Raw genomic sequence first — 16356 nt, forward strand, 5'->3', positions numbered from 1 at the left:
AATGATTAATGGCACATACCAAGTCTCAGTAAAGATTGCAGGAAGTTGAGTGATTTCTAGTGTTGTATATGTCTCTATTTCTAGAAAGATGACAGTTGAACCTTGAACGGAGGTTCATTCATAGGATATCTGAGAGCATTTAGCTTTGGGAGATTGGTGCAAACTTTCACTAATAACACATAATGTTCAATAACTGTTTGCTTTCTAAAATATAGTTGGGTTTGAAGACCTTTGGCTAATATGAGTTGTCTATCTGAGATTATCTGATAACCTCAGACAGTAAACATACTCTTCTTCAAAGAAGTCTTTGATGTAACAACAAATCACAGCTTGTCTCTATAATCTTTGCTTAGCTGTTGCCTTCACTCAGTTCTTTGTAGAATAGACATGTAATACATGTGAAGAAATCATGAGACCTCACCAGCTCCCTGGCAGGTTTAGGAGAGAACCAGGGAGACAGAGACTGGTAGCTCTGCTACCACCTGAAACCAACAGAACTGACTGAGCTTCAGGTTGTGTAAGACAGAGATAGATTTATTTAACAGAATCGCGATGGAGATGTGAGGCTCAAGGGGCATAAAAGGACTACCCTTTGTGTGCATGTGTGTTTCTTACAAAGGCACTAAGTCCAAGAATACTTGACAGTTGTAGAAACCTGACCCAGAAACACCTGTTTGCACTGCCTGTCCTGCTGCAGCACTCAGCAGCCACTGGGGGAGCTGTCTTTAAAAAAAATTATTTTTAATCCTCATCAAAGGATATGTTTTCCATTGATTTTCAGAGAAAGTAGAAAAGAGAGGGGAGGAGAGGAGAAAAGAGAGAGAGAAAGAGAGAGAGGGAGGGAGGAGGTGGAGAGAGAGAAAGAGAAAGAGAGAGAAATAGAGAGAATATGAGAATGAATCATCAGTATAAGAGAGAGACATCTATTGATTGCCTCCCGCATGAGTCCTGACTGGGGCCAAGATTTGAACCAGAGACTCTTTGGTAAGCACACAGGAAATTCACCTGGGAAAGTAGGCAATAATAGTGTCTGATTTGCAACTGTTTCTTGGCCTCTGGCTTTGGCTGGCCAAGCAGTCTCTCTAGAACCTAAGAATAAAGGCATGTCAAAACTGATGAAATCTGTCATTACTGAAAGTTCTTAACACAGCACTTAAACTGAACTAGAATCAAAGACCAGTGTTCTACTTTGCAGATTTACATAGAACGACTTCTAATTTATGCTGAAATAGATTTGTGTCCATCTAACTGGAAACGCATTGTTTTGGAAGCGATTATTCAGGCCTACAAGTATCTGCACGATGTGCCTGTATGGAATTGTCACTTCTCCTCATTGATAAGGGGCCCTACAATCAAGGACTTGTGAGTTTGCAAGGTTTTGATGAAGTTTCTAACCATTTTCGAATACCTTATTTGCCCCCATAAAATTTACCAAATAAGAAATATTTTGAAAGGTTACATTGTGCAAAGGACTGAACTAGGCATAAAATTACATACATTTTTCTATGCACATTTGCTATAACATTTCATACTCCTCCTCATTAATTAGTATGCCTTCATGTGTTATTATTATAATAATCTGTGTGATAATTTAGTAGCAAACTTTGTAGAAGCTCACATTCCAAAACAACAGTAATGTAAATACCTTCATGGCTTCCTTAACACTGTCTACCAGTTTAGGTCTTTTATTACCCCCTTTTAAAAATTTCATTTATTTTCAGTAAGACTTTACATTCAATATCTATATATAAAAGCCCTAAGTGACTGGCTGACCAGCTAGTAGTTATGACATGCACTGACCATCAGGGGTCAGATGCTTAATGCAGGAGTGAAAACCATAGGCATGGAAACATGGAACAGACTGATGAATCTCAGAGAGAAGAGGGTAGAGGGAAGGGTGGGACGAGATTAACCAAAGATCTTATATGCGTACTAGAGGCCCAGTGTACAGATTCATGTACTGGTGGGGTCCCTTGGCCTGGCCTGTGGGGATTGGGCCAAAACTGGCTCTCTGGCATCCCCCAAGGGGTCCCAGATTGCGAAGAACACAAATCTGTGCACTGGGCCTATAGTTATTTTATATTAGTCTCAGGTGTACAGCATAATGGTTAAAAAAACAGGTGCTTTGCAAAGTGTTTTCCACAATATTTTTGACCTGATACCATGCAGAGTTATTGCAGTATTATTGACTCTCTTTCCTATGGCATAATTTATATCCCCATAACTGCATTGTAATTGACAATATGTACTTCTCAATTTCTTCACCTTCTTGACCCAGCCTCCCAACCCTCTTCTCCTCTTACAACCTTCAAAATGTTCCCTTTACCTATGAGTCTGCTTCTATTTTGCTTGTTCATTTATATTGCTTTTTAGTGAAATCATATGTTATTTGTATTTCTCTGACTGACTTACTTCACTAACATAATACCCTCTAGGTCCATCTGTTCTCTTCCAAATGGCAGAATTTCATTCTTTATTATGGATGAGTAATGATATTCACTGCTTTTTAATTCACTCATCAGTTAATGGGCACTTGAGTTGTTTCTACAGCTTGAGGATTGTAAATAATACTGCAGTGAACATAAGGTGCATATATTCTTTCAAATTAGTATCTTGGTTTTCTTTAGATATATACTCAGGGTAGAATCACTGAGTCATAAGGCAGTTCCATTTTTAATTTTTTAGGAACTTCCATACTATTTTCCACCGTGTCTGCACCAGTATAATTGCCACCAAAAGTGCACGAGGGTTCCCCTTTCTCCACATCCTTATCAACACTTGCTATTTGTTAATTTATTGATGCTAACCATTCGGACAGGTGTGAGTATATCTCATTGTGGTTTTAATTTGCATCTCAGTGATGATCAGTGATGGTAAGCATCTTTTCATGTATATAAGCCAGCTCTATGCTCTCTTTAGAGAAGTGTCTGTTCAGGTCCTCTGTCCATTTTTTAATTAGTTTGTTTGTATTTTTGGTGTTGGGCTGTGTATATTTTTATAAGATGTTGAGTTATATATTTTTAATGAATTTTGAATATTAAATTCCTTATTAAATATATCATTGTCAAATACATTTTCCCATCAGTGGGTTGTCTTTTTATTTTGTTGATGTTTTCTTTTGCTATACTAAAATTATTAGCTTTATGTAGTCCCATTTCTTTATTTTTTCTATTCTTTCGCTGGCACAAGGTAATCTATCAGCAAAACACTAAAAGAAATATTCCAGATTTTAGTGCCTCTGTTTTCTTCTAGGAGTTTTATGGTTTTGACTCTTACATTTAAGTTAATAATTCATTTTGAGTCTATTCTTGTATGTGATGTAAGAAGTGGTCTAGCTTCATTTTTTGAATGTATCTGTCCAATTTACCCAACAATATTTATTTAATAGACTGTCTTTATACTGCTGAATAAAGTCTCCTCTTTTGTCAAATAGTAATTAACCATATAGGTGTGGGGTTATTTCTGGGCTTTCTATTTTGTTCCATTGATCTATGTTTGTTTTTATGCTAGTACCATACTGTTTTGATAATTATAGCCTTGTAGTAGAGTTTGATAGCAGGTAGTGTAATACCTTTAAACTGTTTTTCTCTCAACTGCTATGACTATTCAGGGTCTTTTGTGGGTTCGTATAGAACTTTGGATTATTTGTTCTGCTTCTGTAAAAGATGGCATTGGCATCTTGATAGGAATTTGGTTGAAATAGATTCTTTTAGGTAGAATAGACATTTTAAAGGTGTTAATGCTTCATGACCATGAACATTGTACATGCTGCCGTCTATTTGTCTCTTCCTCAATTTCCTTTTTGGTGTCTGATAATTTTCTAAGAGTTTTCCCCTCAGAGATAATAGTGGTGGCTCTGAATGGATCCATTTGTTGCTATGGTGACATGCCCAATCCTTTTGTTGGCACATCTCTACTTTACTAATCCCCTTTCTGTTATCAGCCAGGTGAAAATGTCTGCAAGTTCTCCAGGGCTAAGAAATAGCATGCATCATTCCTTCCATCTGAACACTAAGTGGGGCCCTGTGAGTGAGCAAAGAGAATAAATCTATAGCTACACTAATGGGGCTCTGATGACTGAGCCCATACCCAGCAGCTGTTGTGCACAAGAGACATAACCTCCTTCCCCTTGTCCCAAACTCAAAGTCCTGGGATGCAAAGGGGACCACAAATTGTTGACCCTTATTTGCCTGTCTGAAATTAGCGTATTAGCCCTGCTGGGTAGCCTTTATTTGTTTCAAAACTAAACTCAGAGCCAACCTAATAGATTAGAATGACAATTTTGAAGAGAACCAAGTTGACTAAAATTGCCCTGTGGTGGTTTTGTGTTTTCCTTTCCCCCCAGAAATGAGTTGGAAAGGCAATACCTAGGTCTACTCCGGTTTCGTCTTTATGTTTCTGCCAGTGTCTATGCCCAATACTATTTTGACCTTCGGTCTTTAGCAAGTAACCATGGACTGCCTATTGTACCTGCTCCTCTTCAAAAAGAAAGAGGTAAGGCTGTGGATTCACAAAGTGGGGTTTGCTGCCAGACACGAAAACCAGTATCTGTGGATAAATCATATTATGTAATATTAGGAAAATGAAAAGATGTTTTAACTAGCACATTGAATAAGACTTATTAACTCTTTCATATCATGTTAACGGTATTTTTTATGGTGTATATAAGAATCCCGTCTTACAAAAATTATCTTTTTCTGTAACCATGATTCAGGATAATTTAAATCCATTTTAAACTTTGATGATTTTTTGAAACTGTATTCTATTTTCTAGCCATACATGAATAATTTCTTACAATTGTATCACTAATAATATCTACAATCATATTCTGCTTATCACTCTTAACTCAATTTGCAAATTCACGTCTTTTCTGTATAGATCACAATTCAGTACCTTTAATTTGCTAGACAAAACCAACCTCAGAGAGTGATACTTAGATTGTATTGTAGAATATGTACTTCAAACACTGGGTGTAGAAAGTATATTAGTTTTTAATGGCAATTGTAAAGTATGTGCAACAAAGTAATACTTATGACTTATGAATTCTGGGGAGTAATACAACAAAATTACAACTGAAATGGACAGTTTCTGTGGTACTTTAATGATTCTTTAGAATAAGATGTGCTTCTGTATTAGTGTGCAAGTGAAATAGTACCTTTATGGTGGTTCAATCACTAGGCCTTTTCTACCTTTCAGTAAAATACAGAATATGCCTGCCTCATTAAAATTTGCTTAAATTCTAACTAATGAATATTGAATAGAATGTAAATAGCTGACTAAACAATGACTTTTCCCAACTGAATCTATATTTAAAAAAAGAGTAATATGCTAATCAGACCGGGTAATATGCTTCCAAACCTCCTCCTGCACAAAGCCATGGTGGTAGGGCAGAGGCGGTTAGGGGCCATCAGGCTGGTAGGGGGCTGGGGCAGTTGGAGGGTTATCAGTCCAGCAGGGGGAGCACTAGGGGGTGAGCTGGATGGCAAGGTGGGTATTTGAGGGCTACCAGGCTGGCAGGGGGGCAGTTAGGGGCTATCAGACTGGCAGGGAGGACAGTTGGGGGTGATCAGGCTAGCAGGCAGAATGGTTAGGGGCAATCAGACAAGCAGGGCAGGTGATCAGTTAGGAACCCACGGTCCCGGATTGCAAGAGGGATGTCCAACTGCCAGTTTAGGGTCTGACATCCCTCAAGGAGTTCCAGACTGGATAGGGTGCAGGCCAGGCTGAGGGACACTCCCCCCGCCCCCATGCACGAATTTCGTGCACCGGGCCACTAGTATTTATTATATTTAAGGAACCAAGTGTACAGACAACAGATGACATTATTGTTAAGAGATTGTCACACCTTTGACATCCTTAAAAAAAAAAAAAAAAAACTTTAAAGAAGTCTAAGTTCCCCTTTGCTCTGTCAATCTAATCAGAGTCCCTAAACTACTTAACTTCATGGATGAACACAAAATAGGATCCCAAGGACAAGCAGTGTAGACCATAGCTCTCCGACAAAGCAGTAACTATAATCCATATAAAGAAGTGGGAATGTGTGGCTTTCTCTGTGAAGGCTGCAACTCTTGTTTTGAATGTCTCTGTGCTCTATCTCATTTCTCCTCCTAGGCCATTTCCAAATATTGTGAGAACAAAAACCTGTGTTGGGTGGCCATAAAAAAATCTGGCAGCTGTGATAACCTTACTGATGTGCAGCATGCCGATGCCATCTTATCTTAAGGAGGAATGAGGGCTGTGACATGATGAGCCCCTCATCTGCAAGGACTGGAGAAGAATTACCACTCCTGCTCCAATCCAGCTAAGTTATTTCCTTTTAAGGGAGATTTAAGGGTATTGACATAATGAGTTTCTTACTTACCAAAATAAGGATTGTTGAAATACAATTTTTCTTATTCCAGAAAGTTTAGTATTTCCTCTTAAAAAAGAAATGAAAGTTTTCAAATCTTATGAGGATCTTTTTTAGCCTGTGCTTAATTTATGAGCCTTAGTATTTTTCATTTCCCTTTTAATTACTTTAATTATCAGAGGATATTACATTTGTTTAATTTTGTTTTCATTTTTGGATATAAATGAAATGTCTCTGTTAAACTTTTAAAAAGTTCTAGTTAACCTCCCACTTGACATGTTCTTTTGAGCTTTGGTACTCTCATTTAAAAGTTTAAAGTACTTATTTCTGTATACTACTAGTATAGTTTGAAATGCTTTAATGTTTAATAATGTGAGAAATCAGTTTTCTTTTTACAATAGAAAATTCCTTAACTATTTTTTATTGCTTTCTAGAGCCAAATGGGTACTTTTTGGTTCTCATTGTGTGCTATTTCCTTTCCTCCTGAACTTTTTTGACATTGCTACTGTATATGAATTAATTTAAAATAATTTTAATTATGAGTTTTCATTTCAGTTTTTCTAACTTTGAAGATTTCTCTTTCTTCTTAATTGATGTTAGCGGGAAAGGAAGGGAAAAGGAAAGAGAAAGGGAAAGAAACATGGATATGAGAGAAATATCTATCAGTTGCCTTCACTCCAGTATCTGAGACTGGGAATCAAACCTGACACCTGGGTATGTGCCCTGACTGGTCACCGAATCCTGGGCCCTTTGGTGCCTGGGAAGACTCTCCAATCCACTGAGCCATCTAGCCAGATTGAAGGTTTCTCTTTCAAAGAAATTAAATAACAATTATTCTCATTATAAAAATCATATATTCTGTGCTCTTTAGCCTTTGAAAATTCTTGTGTAACTGGCCTTAAAACTGCCACAATGAACTAGTACAGTGGAGATTTCTGGTGGTATGGAAGCTGGATACAAAGGGTGGCTGTTCTGTATTACTTTCCAGGACCTCCTTGCTAGCAGCTAGTTCCAAGCGCTTATATCGAATAAGTGACTTATTCTAACCTATAATGCATGCTATTAGCTATCATGTCTAGAAATTGTTTTTAAAGAAATTAGACAACCGATTTCTAGAAAGTAAATTTTCATTGTTTGTGATCTACATCTTGCTTTCCCTGTAGCACTATTGCCTTTTTGAGTTAAAATGAGTCTGTGATGTCAGCATTTTCTCTCCTTCCTCTGCAGTTACAATGGTGAATTCTAATAGCACATTAGCAAGAAAGAATTTTTAAAATTTGAACAGTTCCGTGATGTTTCTTCTTGAGGCTTTTCAAGCATAACCTTTTAAAAAATTTAGCACGTTTAGAGTTGATAATACAGTTGAAGGAAGTGAGTAGAAAATATTCACTAGGATGACAGTCAAAAGTGTCAGTAAGATTGGATTTAAATATTTTTCAGGTTTTATTGGGTTGCATGTAAGCATATTTAATATTTCATTAGAGTTATCAAAATGTTGGCAGGAATAGTTGAAGTAATTAAAATTTTTGTAAAGATTAGGTGCTTAAAGCCAGTATCTATATTAAAAAGAAAGGAAATAGTAAGATCTTTTATTGTAACTTTTTTTTTGTTTATCAGTATCTTAGTATATACTGCATACTTACTATGGACATTGGTGTTAAGTTCCACAGTGATAGGTTAAAAGGTTTCATAATACATTAAGTTTGCTACTTCAGTAACTAATTTAGGTGGCATACTACAGTGAATTCCCCTTTGAAAAATATAGTTTCATACTTTTTCAATTTACTTTGCCTCATTTTTAAAGTGGACATGAATAAAACCAGATTTTAAATTTGTTTTATATTGTGGTATACATTTGAAAAGTTTTGTTAAGTGAAAATATGAGAATTTATCTTAGATGTCAACGAAGTAAAAATACATGAACATTTTTATTTCATGCAACAATCTATTTTACCAGGTTTTTTTTTTCCTTCTTTCCAAGCTATGTTCTTTTTCTCAGGTTTTATATGTCCCACCATTCTGCCTGCTAACCTTTATATCTTGCTTGCCTCCTTTCTCTAAATTGCTCTTTATGACAACTTTTGTAGTCTATGCACAGTAAAATTATTTAGATAACCAGGTACAAAAATCTAGTATACTTTGGAAAATATTAGATAGAATTTTACTTATCCCAAAAGTCTAATTGTGAGATATTTTCCCCATTGTCAGTATTACATTCTGTACAAACATTAATTTCAATTGCTTGTGTGGTGTATAATTTTGGCTTCTTGTAATGCACACTTGTTTACAGATGTTTTAAAAGTATAGGACACATTACAATGATGTGTGAAGCACTATGATTGCCAATAATTTCTCATATTTTAACAACTATCGTAGCATACCTGAACTGAAAAAGTATTTGTTATTTATTCACTCTCTTTACTTTTAATATTATATCCATTTCATTAAAATCATGGCAACTAATATGTTGAAACATAAATTTATATTATAATGAAGTTTCAAGTAAACAGGATTGAAATGGAGTAAGAAGAGGAAAATTTTTGGTTACTTGAAAGTGTTTGCCTCCAACTGTGTATCTTGTGTCATTAATTTGCCATGTGTATTGCTGAATAGTGTCTTTTAGGTACAGTTGCCTTTGCTGCCAAAGAGCTTAGCTTTGAGCAATTTCATGCATTAATTCAGTAAGTAACCTTGGAACATTTAAAATGCCTTCAACTATCAAAATACATTTTTATAACATCAAAACCGTTTTCATCATTACAATGAAAAAATAATTTTAGTTTACTGTTTCTCCGTCCTGATAAGTATAAACATTGCTAACAGAATCAATATTTGAATTATTTATTTTTTTGTCAATATATACTTTCTATACTTTTGATTAAAAGGGCCATTTTTTCCCCTCCTCACCTTTTCTTATTTATTTTTTATTTTTTATTTTTTAAATAAATATTGTTCACATATTACAAATGTTCTTCATTTTTCCTCTCCATTGCTCCCCTCCACCAGGTTCCCACCCACCCTCTGCCCTTTCCCCACCCACATTGTCCTCATCCATAGGTGCGTAGTTTATGTTCAGTCTCTTCCCACACCACCCACTCCCCTTTTCCCTGAGAATCATCAGTCCACTCCCCTTCCATACCTCTGATTCCATTATATTCACCAGTTAATATTGTTTGTCAGATTTTTAATTTCCTTGATTTTTTAGATTCACTTATTGTAGTTAAGTATTGGTTGTTCATAATTTTTTAAAATAAATTTTTATTGTTCATATCATTACAAATGTTCCTTCCCCTCCCCTCCATTGCTCTCCTCCACCATGTTCCCACCCCACCCTCTGCCCTTTCTCCACTCCCCATTGTCCTCATCCATAAGTGCACAGTTTATGTTCAGTCTCTTCCCACATCCCCCTCTCCCCTTTACCCCAAGAATCGTCAGTTCACTCCCCTTCCATACCTCTGATTCTATTATATTCAACAGTTAATATTGTTCATCAGATTTTTTTTTAAATTTCCTTGGTTTTTAGATTTACTTGTTGATAGTTACGTATTTGTTGTTCATAATTTTTATCTTTATTTACTTTCTCTTCTGAAAGAACCCCTTTCAGCAATTCATATAATTCTGGTTTGGTGGTGATGAACTCCTTTAGCTTTTTTTATTAGTGAAGCTCTTTATCTGGCCTTGGATTCTGAGTGATAGCTTTGCTGGGTAGATTATCTTTGGCTGTAGGTTCTTACTATTCATCACCTTGAATATTTCTTGCCATTCCCGTCTGGCCTGCATGGTTTCTGTTGAGAAATCAGCTGACAATCGTATAGGTGCTCCTTTATAGGTAACTACCTGTTTTGCTCTTGCTGCTTTTAATATTCTCTCTTTGTCTTTTGCTCTTGGACTTTTAATTATGATTTGTCTTGGTGTGGTCTTCTTTGGATTCCTTTTGTTTGGAGTTCTGTGCGCTTCCTGGACTTGTAAGTCTAATTCTTTCACCAGGTGGGGGAAGTTTTCTGTCACTATTTCTTTCAGTATGTTTTCGATATCTTGCTCTCTCTCATCCTCTGGGACCCCTATAATTCTTATGTTGGTTCGCTTGAAGTTGTCCCAGAGGTTTCTTACATTATCTTCAATTTTCTGGATTCTCTTGCCTTCTAGCTTCTGGCTAGAGTGTCTTCTGGCTCTTTGTGTTCCAAATCTTTGACTTGATTCTTGCGATCTTCCATTCTGTTTTTAGGACTCTGTATAATATTTTTTATTTCGGACAATTTATTCTTTATTTCTTATTGATTCCTTATTAATTCTAGTTGATCTCTTTTCATATCCTCATGGGTCTTATCGATCTTTTCTAGGAAATTCTTGAAAAACCTTATAAGCGTAGATTTGAACTCTATATCCAGTCGCTTTTTGTCCTCCATTTCTTTGGTTTGTGATCTATTTCGTCTCGGCATTTTTGCAGCTTTCCTGATGGGGCAGGGTTTCAGGGAGGAGCCTACAGCCTTGGCTTCCATCAGCCCCACCCTATGCGGCTCCTGGGTCTCAGGGTCCTTCAGTACTCGTTGCAAGTGCCTCTGAGAGAAAGGTGCCCTCGATTTTCGCCTGCTACCAAACAGTCTAGGCTCTCCCCCAATGAGCCCAGAACTGGGGTTCAGTTCAGTTGGAAGTGGGATTGGAGGTGGCATTCAGAGCAGTCTGGAGCCCCTGTCTCCTTCACGCCAGGGCAGTCCCGCGGCATAGCCAACCGTCCCTTTTCTGTGCACAATGTGCGCACCTCCGGGACCTCCTTTCGCTGCTACCCTGGGGTTCCACCTTACAGCCCAGCTCTCTCTGTTTGAGCCTGCGTCCCCAGGGTCTGGCCTAGAACTGGGGTTCAGAGCAGTCGGAAATGGGGCCCAGCACAGTCCGGAGCTTTTATCTCCTTCCCGCTAGGGAACGCCAGCCAGGCACTCAGCCTCCCTCCTCTCCTGCTCCGTTCTCTCCGCGCACACCGCGTGTCTCCGTACCTTAGGCTTTTAAGCTCCTCTGATTTTCCTTCTGGTTTTCTCCTTGCTTCTCGTTGCAGAATTTCCTATCAGTCGACTTTCCTGTCATTCTGGATAATGTCCATTTTATATTTTAGTTGTATTTTATTGAAATTATTGTGTGCGGCTGCGGCTAGGTGTTTACCTGGGCAGCCATCTTGGATTCTCTGACAATTACAATCTGTTGTTCATAATTTTTATCTTTATCTTCTTCCTCTTCCTAAAGAACCCCTTTCAGCAATTCATATAATTCTGGTTTGGCAGTGATGAACTCCTTTAGTTTCTTTTTTTTATTTGTGAAGCTCTTTAACTGGCCTTTGATTCTGAGTGATAGCTTTGCTGGGTAGAGTATTTTTGGCTATAGGTTCTTGTTATTCATCACCTTGAATATTTTTTGCCATTCCCATCTGGCATACATGGTTTCTGTTGAGAAATCAGCTGATAAAGGTGCTCCTTTATAGGTAACTACATGCTTTTCTATTGCTGCTTTTAATATTCTCTCTCTGACTTTTGCTCTTGGAATTTTAATTATGCTATGTCTTGGTGTGGTCCTCTTTGGATTCCTTTTGTTTGGGGTTCTGTGCACTTCCTGGACTTGTAAGTCTAATTCTTTCACAAGGTGGAGGAAGTTTTCTGTCACTATTTCTTCCAATATGTTTTGGTATCTTGCTCTCTTTCTTTTTCTGGGACCCCCATAATTCTGATGTTGGCTTGCTTGAAGTTGTCCTAGAGGTTTCTTACACTATCTTCAACTTTCTGGATTCTCTTCTCTTCTAGCTTATGCAGAGGAGTGTCCTCTGGCTCTTTGTGTTCCAAATCTTTGTCTTTATTCTTAAGATCTTCTATTCTGTTTTTAGGACTCTTTATAATATTTTTTATTTCTATTTGATCCCTTTTCATATCATCATAGGTCTCATTTATTTTATTGGCCTTTCTAGGAAATTCTTGAAAAACCTTGTAACCATGGTTTTGAACTCTATATCCAGTCGCTTTATGTCCTTCATTTCTTTTGTTTGTGATCTGTTTCCTTGTCTCGGCATTTTCACTGCTTCCCCAAGTTGTTAGGGTGGTTTTGTGTGCTAAGGTGTCCTATATGATTCAGTGGGTCAGCCTCCCAGTTACCTGAGGTGGATACTCTTGGTGCACTCCTTTGTGGACTATGTGTACAGCCTTGTTGTAGTTAAGTCTTTTTTTTAAAAAATATATTTTATTGATTTTTTACAGAGAGGAAGGGAGAGAGATAGAGAGCTAGAAACATCGATGAGAGAGTAACATTGACCAACTGCCTCTTGCACACCCCCCACCGGGGATGTGCCCACAACCAAGGTACATGTCCTTGACCGGAATCGAACCCAGGATCCTTCAGTCTGCAGCCTGATCCTCTACCACTGAGCCAAATCGGTTTCAGCTGTAGTTAAGTCTTGATTGTTGTTGGTATCACTGGGAGGAACTTTCCTCCAGGCCAACTGGCTGTGAGGATCAGCCGTGTCTATGCTGGGAGACAGCCTTATTTGACTAGACTTGAAAAATTGCAAAAGCCTCTGTGTTCAGCTTGGATGGGGCAGAGTTTCAGGGTGGAGCCTACAGCCTTGGCTTCCTGAGGTTCCTGAGTCTCAGTGTTCCTCATTGTCCTTCGGTACTCACTGCAAGCACCCCTGAGAGAAAGATGCCCTTGAGTTTTGCCCGCTACCAGATAGTCTAGTCTCTCCCCAAATGAGCCCGGAACTGGGGTTCAGTGCAGTTCGAAGTGGGGTTCATTGCAGTCTGGAGCTTTTGTCTCCGTCCCACTAGGGAAATCCAGCAGCACAGTCAACAGTCCATCCTCTGCACACATTCACATGTGCACCTCCAGAACTCTGCATTTCGCCACTCCCCTAAGTTTCCGCCTTACAGCCCAAATTCTCTCCGTATGACTCTGGGTTCCCAGGGTCTGTCCTGGAACTGGGGCTCAGCACAGTCTGGAGCTTTTGTCTCCTTCCCATTAGGGCAATCTAGCAGCACAGTCAACAGTCCATCCTCTGCGTGTATTCACATGCATGCCTCCAGGGCTCTGCCTTTCGCCGCTTGCCTGAGTTTTCACCTTACAGCCTAGATTCCCTCTGTATGAGCCTGGGTCCCCAGAGTCTCACCCAGAACTGGGATTCAGTGAAGTCAGAACTGGGGTTCAGTGCAGCCTGGACCTTTTATCTCCTTCCTGCTAGGAATCGCCAATCAGGCACACAGCCACCCCTCCTCTCTGGCTCCATCTTTTCCCCACATATGCACCGTGTCTCCATACCTTAGGCTTTTATAGCTCCTCTGATTTTCCTTCTGGTTTTCTCTTTCCTTCTAGTTGTAGAATTTCCAGTCAGTCAACTTTTCTGTAGTTCTGGATAATGTCCATTTTGTATTTTAGTTGTATTTTTGAAATTGTTGTGTGAGGCTGCAGTTAAGCATTTACCTATGTCACCATCTTGGTTTCTCCTCAAGGGCCATGTTTTAATTTAAACTTTTAACCCCAAAAGAAACAGTAGGATAGCTATGGTGATAGAAGTATAGTAGTATTTGACTTAAAATGTTAGAATAATAAATGTACAACTTATCTTTCAGAAAATTCTGTATTCAGAAATTTGTTAATGATTTTCAGGCTTTTAAAAATTCAAGATTTGTTTTTTCTTGAAGTTATCTTAGAAGAGGTTCACCTTATTCCTTAAATAACTGTATAGTTATTGAAGAATTTATTGATGCCAGACACTTCACCTAAGAGATGAAAAGATTCCCTACCAGGTAGACATTCTATCTAATTGGATATATTATATATATATACTAGAGACCCAGCACATGAAATCATATGCAGGTAGCGTCCCTAGGCCTAGTCTGTGATCAGGACCATCTTCCACCCAATCACCAGTCCGCCCACCCACCCAGTTCCCCATGGTTCCCCATTCGCCATGCTGCCATCAGAGCCTGTGGGCTGGGGGGAGGGACCAAGAGGTCAGCTATTTCACCTGCTCACCAGTCCCTAGTCCCACCCCACCACCACCCACCTGGCTCCCTGTGGTTCTCTGTTCTCCATGCTGCCATTGATTGGAGCCTGCGAGTGGGTGGGGAGGGAGGAAGGGGGACAAGAAAGGGGGTGGGACTGAGAAGCGGTCAATGTACCTTGTAGCAACTGCTTGAATGGTCGTTCTGGTCATTAAGCCATTATGGTTGCTGGGCTTTTATTACATAGAATAGTGACAGTTATCAGCAATAGCTCTGTTTTTAATGGCTAAATTTGTATTTGAAAATTTGAGACACTTAGAAAAATCTCCTTCTGGATAAGTACATTTTAATGTATAAGACAATTTAAGATTTTTCCCATCTTTGGATGTAGTACACATCATGATGGTACTCATATTAATTTCTTTTCACCCCCTAGAAAAAGATCCTTCAGAAGTTTACCCACATGAGAAGACGCTGCCATGCACCAGTATTCGGGGTGGGAAAGCACAGTTGGAGCATTGCTTTTCCTGAATTCTGTATTACTGACAGTGGTTTGTGTAAGAAAATGCTTCTGCTGGCTTTTATTAGTTTGAGTTTAGTATATTTTCCTGAAACATGTACTAATATAGTTTTTGAATCTCAGAATAAAAATCTCATCTGATAATAATTCCCTTTCCTCACCAATCACTTGTTACTTAACCACTTTGAAACTTACTTTCACCCCTGCTCTTTCAGACTGCAAGGGTTATCAATAATGTGCTAATTATGAAATGAGCTTAGTTCTTCTGAATTTTATTTTCTTTGCTCTTAGCAATGTCTGGCAATTGACACCTTAACCCCTTGTGGAAGCTCTCTCTATCCCCCACCTGTTTTCTTATCTAAAGTGATAAATCATTGTACTAAGTTCTCTTTCGGTAATGTCTCATAATTACTTTTTTGTTTATATCTTTCTTTCCATCATTGACTTTTTTTCTCCAGGTTCTTTCTTTTCTCCTCTAAGCTTTCATATTCCATAAATTTCAGTCCCCAGTTTCTGTATTCTGCTTCTTTTATGGGTATTGATTCTCTCAGATAACCTCTAGGTATTTAATCCAATATGTACAGTGTCAAGGGCCAATCTCATATTTTTAGTGGCCTGTTAATCTCAGTTGTCTAACTAGACTTGCCTTGCTGAAGTCAGACTTCTTTCACTTGACAAAGACTTATTGACCCTATATTAAGCCCTGGGCTGCTAGTGTGGGATAGAAATGTACTTAATGGTTCCTCTTTGCTGTTTTAAACAACAATTGATAATTAATGATCACTTTCATTTTGGCAGCATTTTTTTGGTATGTGTGTTTTTTTGTTGAATGCACAAAGCAAATGGGAAAATAGTAAAAATATGCATAAGTTTACTTGGTGAAATCAAGGGAGACTTTATATAATAGGGATCATTTGATGGATGAAGAAAAGTTTCCTAGACATAAAAGCTGTGGAAAGATTTCCCAAGCAGTGGGAATAGCGAGTATAAAGGTTTAATCAATGGGGATGTAACATGTCTGGAGAAACATACACAAGCTTTTACTGCAACATAGAACACCAGAAAGGCACCTGTAGGAGATGAGACTAGGCTGTTATATAAATAAGGTTTAGAATATGAAGGTCCTTGTATATCATACAGAAATACTTTAGATTTTATGTCACCAAAATTAGAATAAAAGAAGAATTAGGATTCAAAACCATGTCTTTGGCTTCATTTTACCAAGTTTTTCCCTTTATGGCTCTTTTTAGAGGAAGAAGAGATAGCAGAAAAAGCTGAAAATTGAGGAAAAGGAAAGCAATCCTATATGTTTATTGAATAAATGTTTGCAGATATTTCTCATTTGGGAGTGGTTGGGAAGGTAGATGCTGTGAGTTAGAACAATTAAATTGAATTTTCCTATTAGCATATTATCCTGGGGAAGAATTTCAAATCCAGTTTTCATTAGAAGTGAATATTCACTGATTTTATGGTATGCAGATACCATAAAATTTTTTGAAATCATGTATGTATAT

At 38.1% G+C, this 16356-nt stretch overlaps 1 protein-coding gene across 1 annotated transcript in view; it reads left to right on the forward strand.

Moving 5' to 3' along the window:
* Nucleotides 1–14124, forward strand: part of LOC311620947 (cyclin-Y-like protein 1) — a gene marked incomplete at its 5' end in the record, with an annotated part of 41507 nt that extends 27383 nt beyond the window's left edge. Inside the window, 4 exons of the mRNA XM_084880690.1 lie at nt 1196–1362; nt 4346–4494; nt 6112–9030; nt 14020–14124. Coding sequence (XP_084736816.1) covers nt 1196–1362; nt 4346–4494; nt 6112–6131 — 336 coding nt within the window. The 3' untranslated portion in view covers nt 6132–9030; nt 14020–14124. The remainder of the gene's footprint in view (nt 1–1195; nt 1363–4345; nt 4495–6111; nt 9031–14019) is intronic.
* Between the last annotated feature and the right edge of the window lie 2232 nt (nt 14125–16356).

This window comes from Pipistrellus hanaki (assembly GCF_964339955.1).
Source record: "Pipistrellus hanaki genome assembly, chromosome: 1".
Classification (NCBI taxonomy): Eukaryota; Metazoa; Chordata; class Mammalia; order Chiroptera; family Vespertilionidae; genus Pipistrellus; species Pipistrellus hanaki.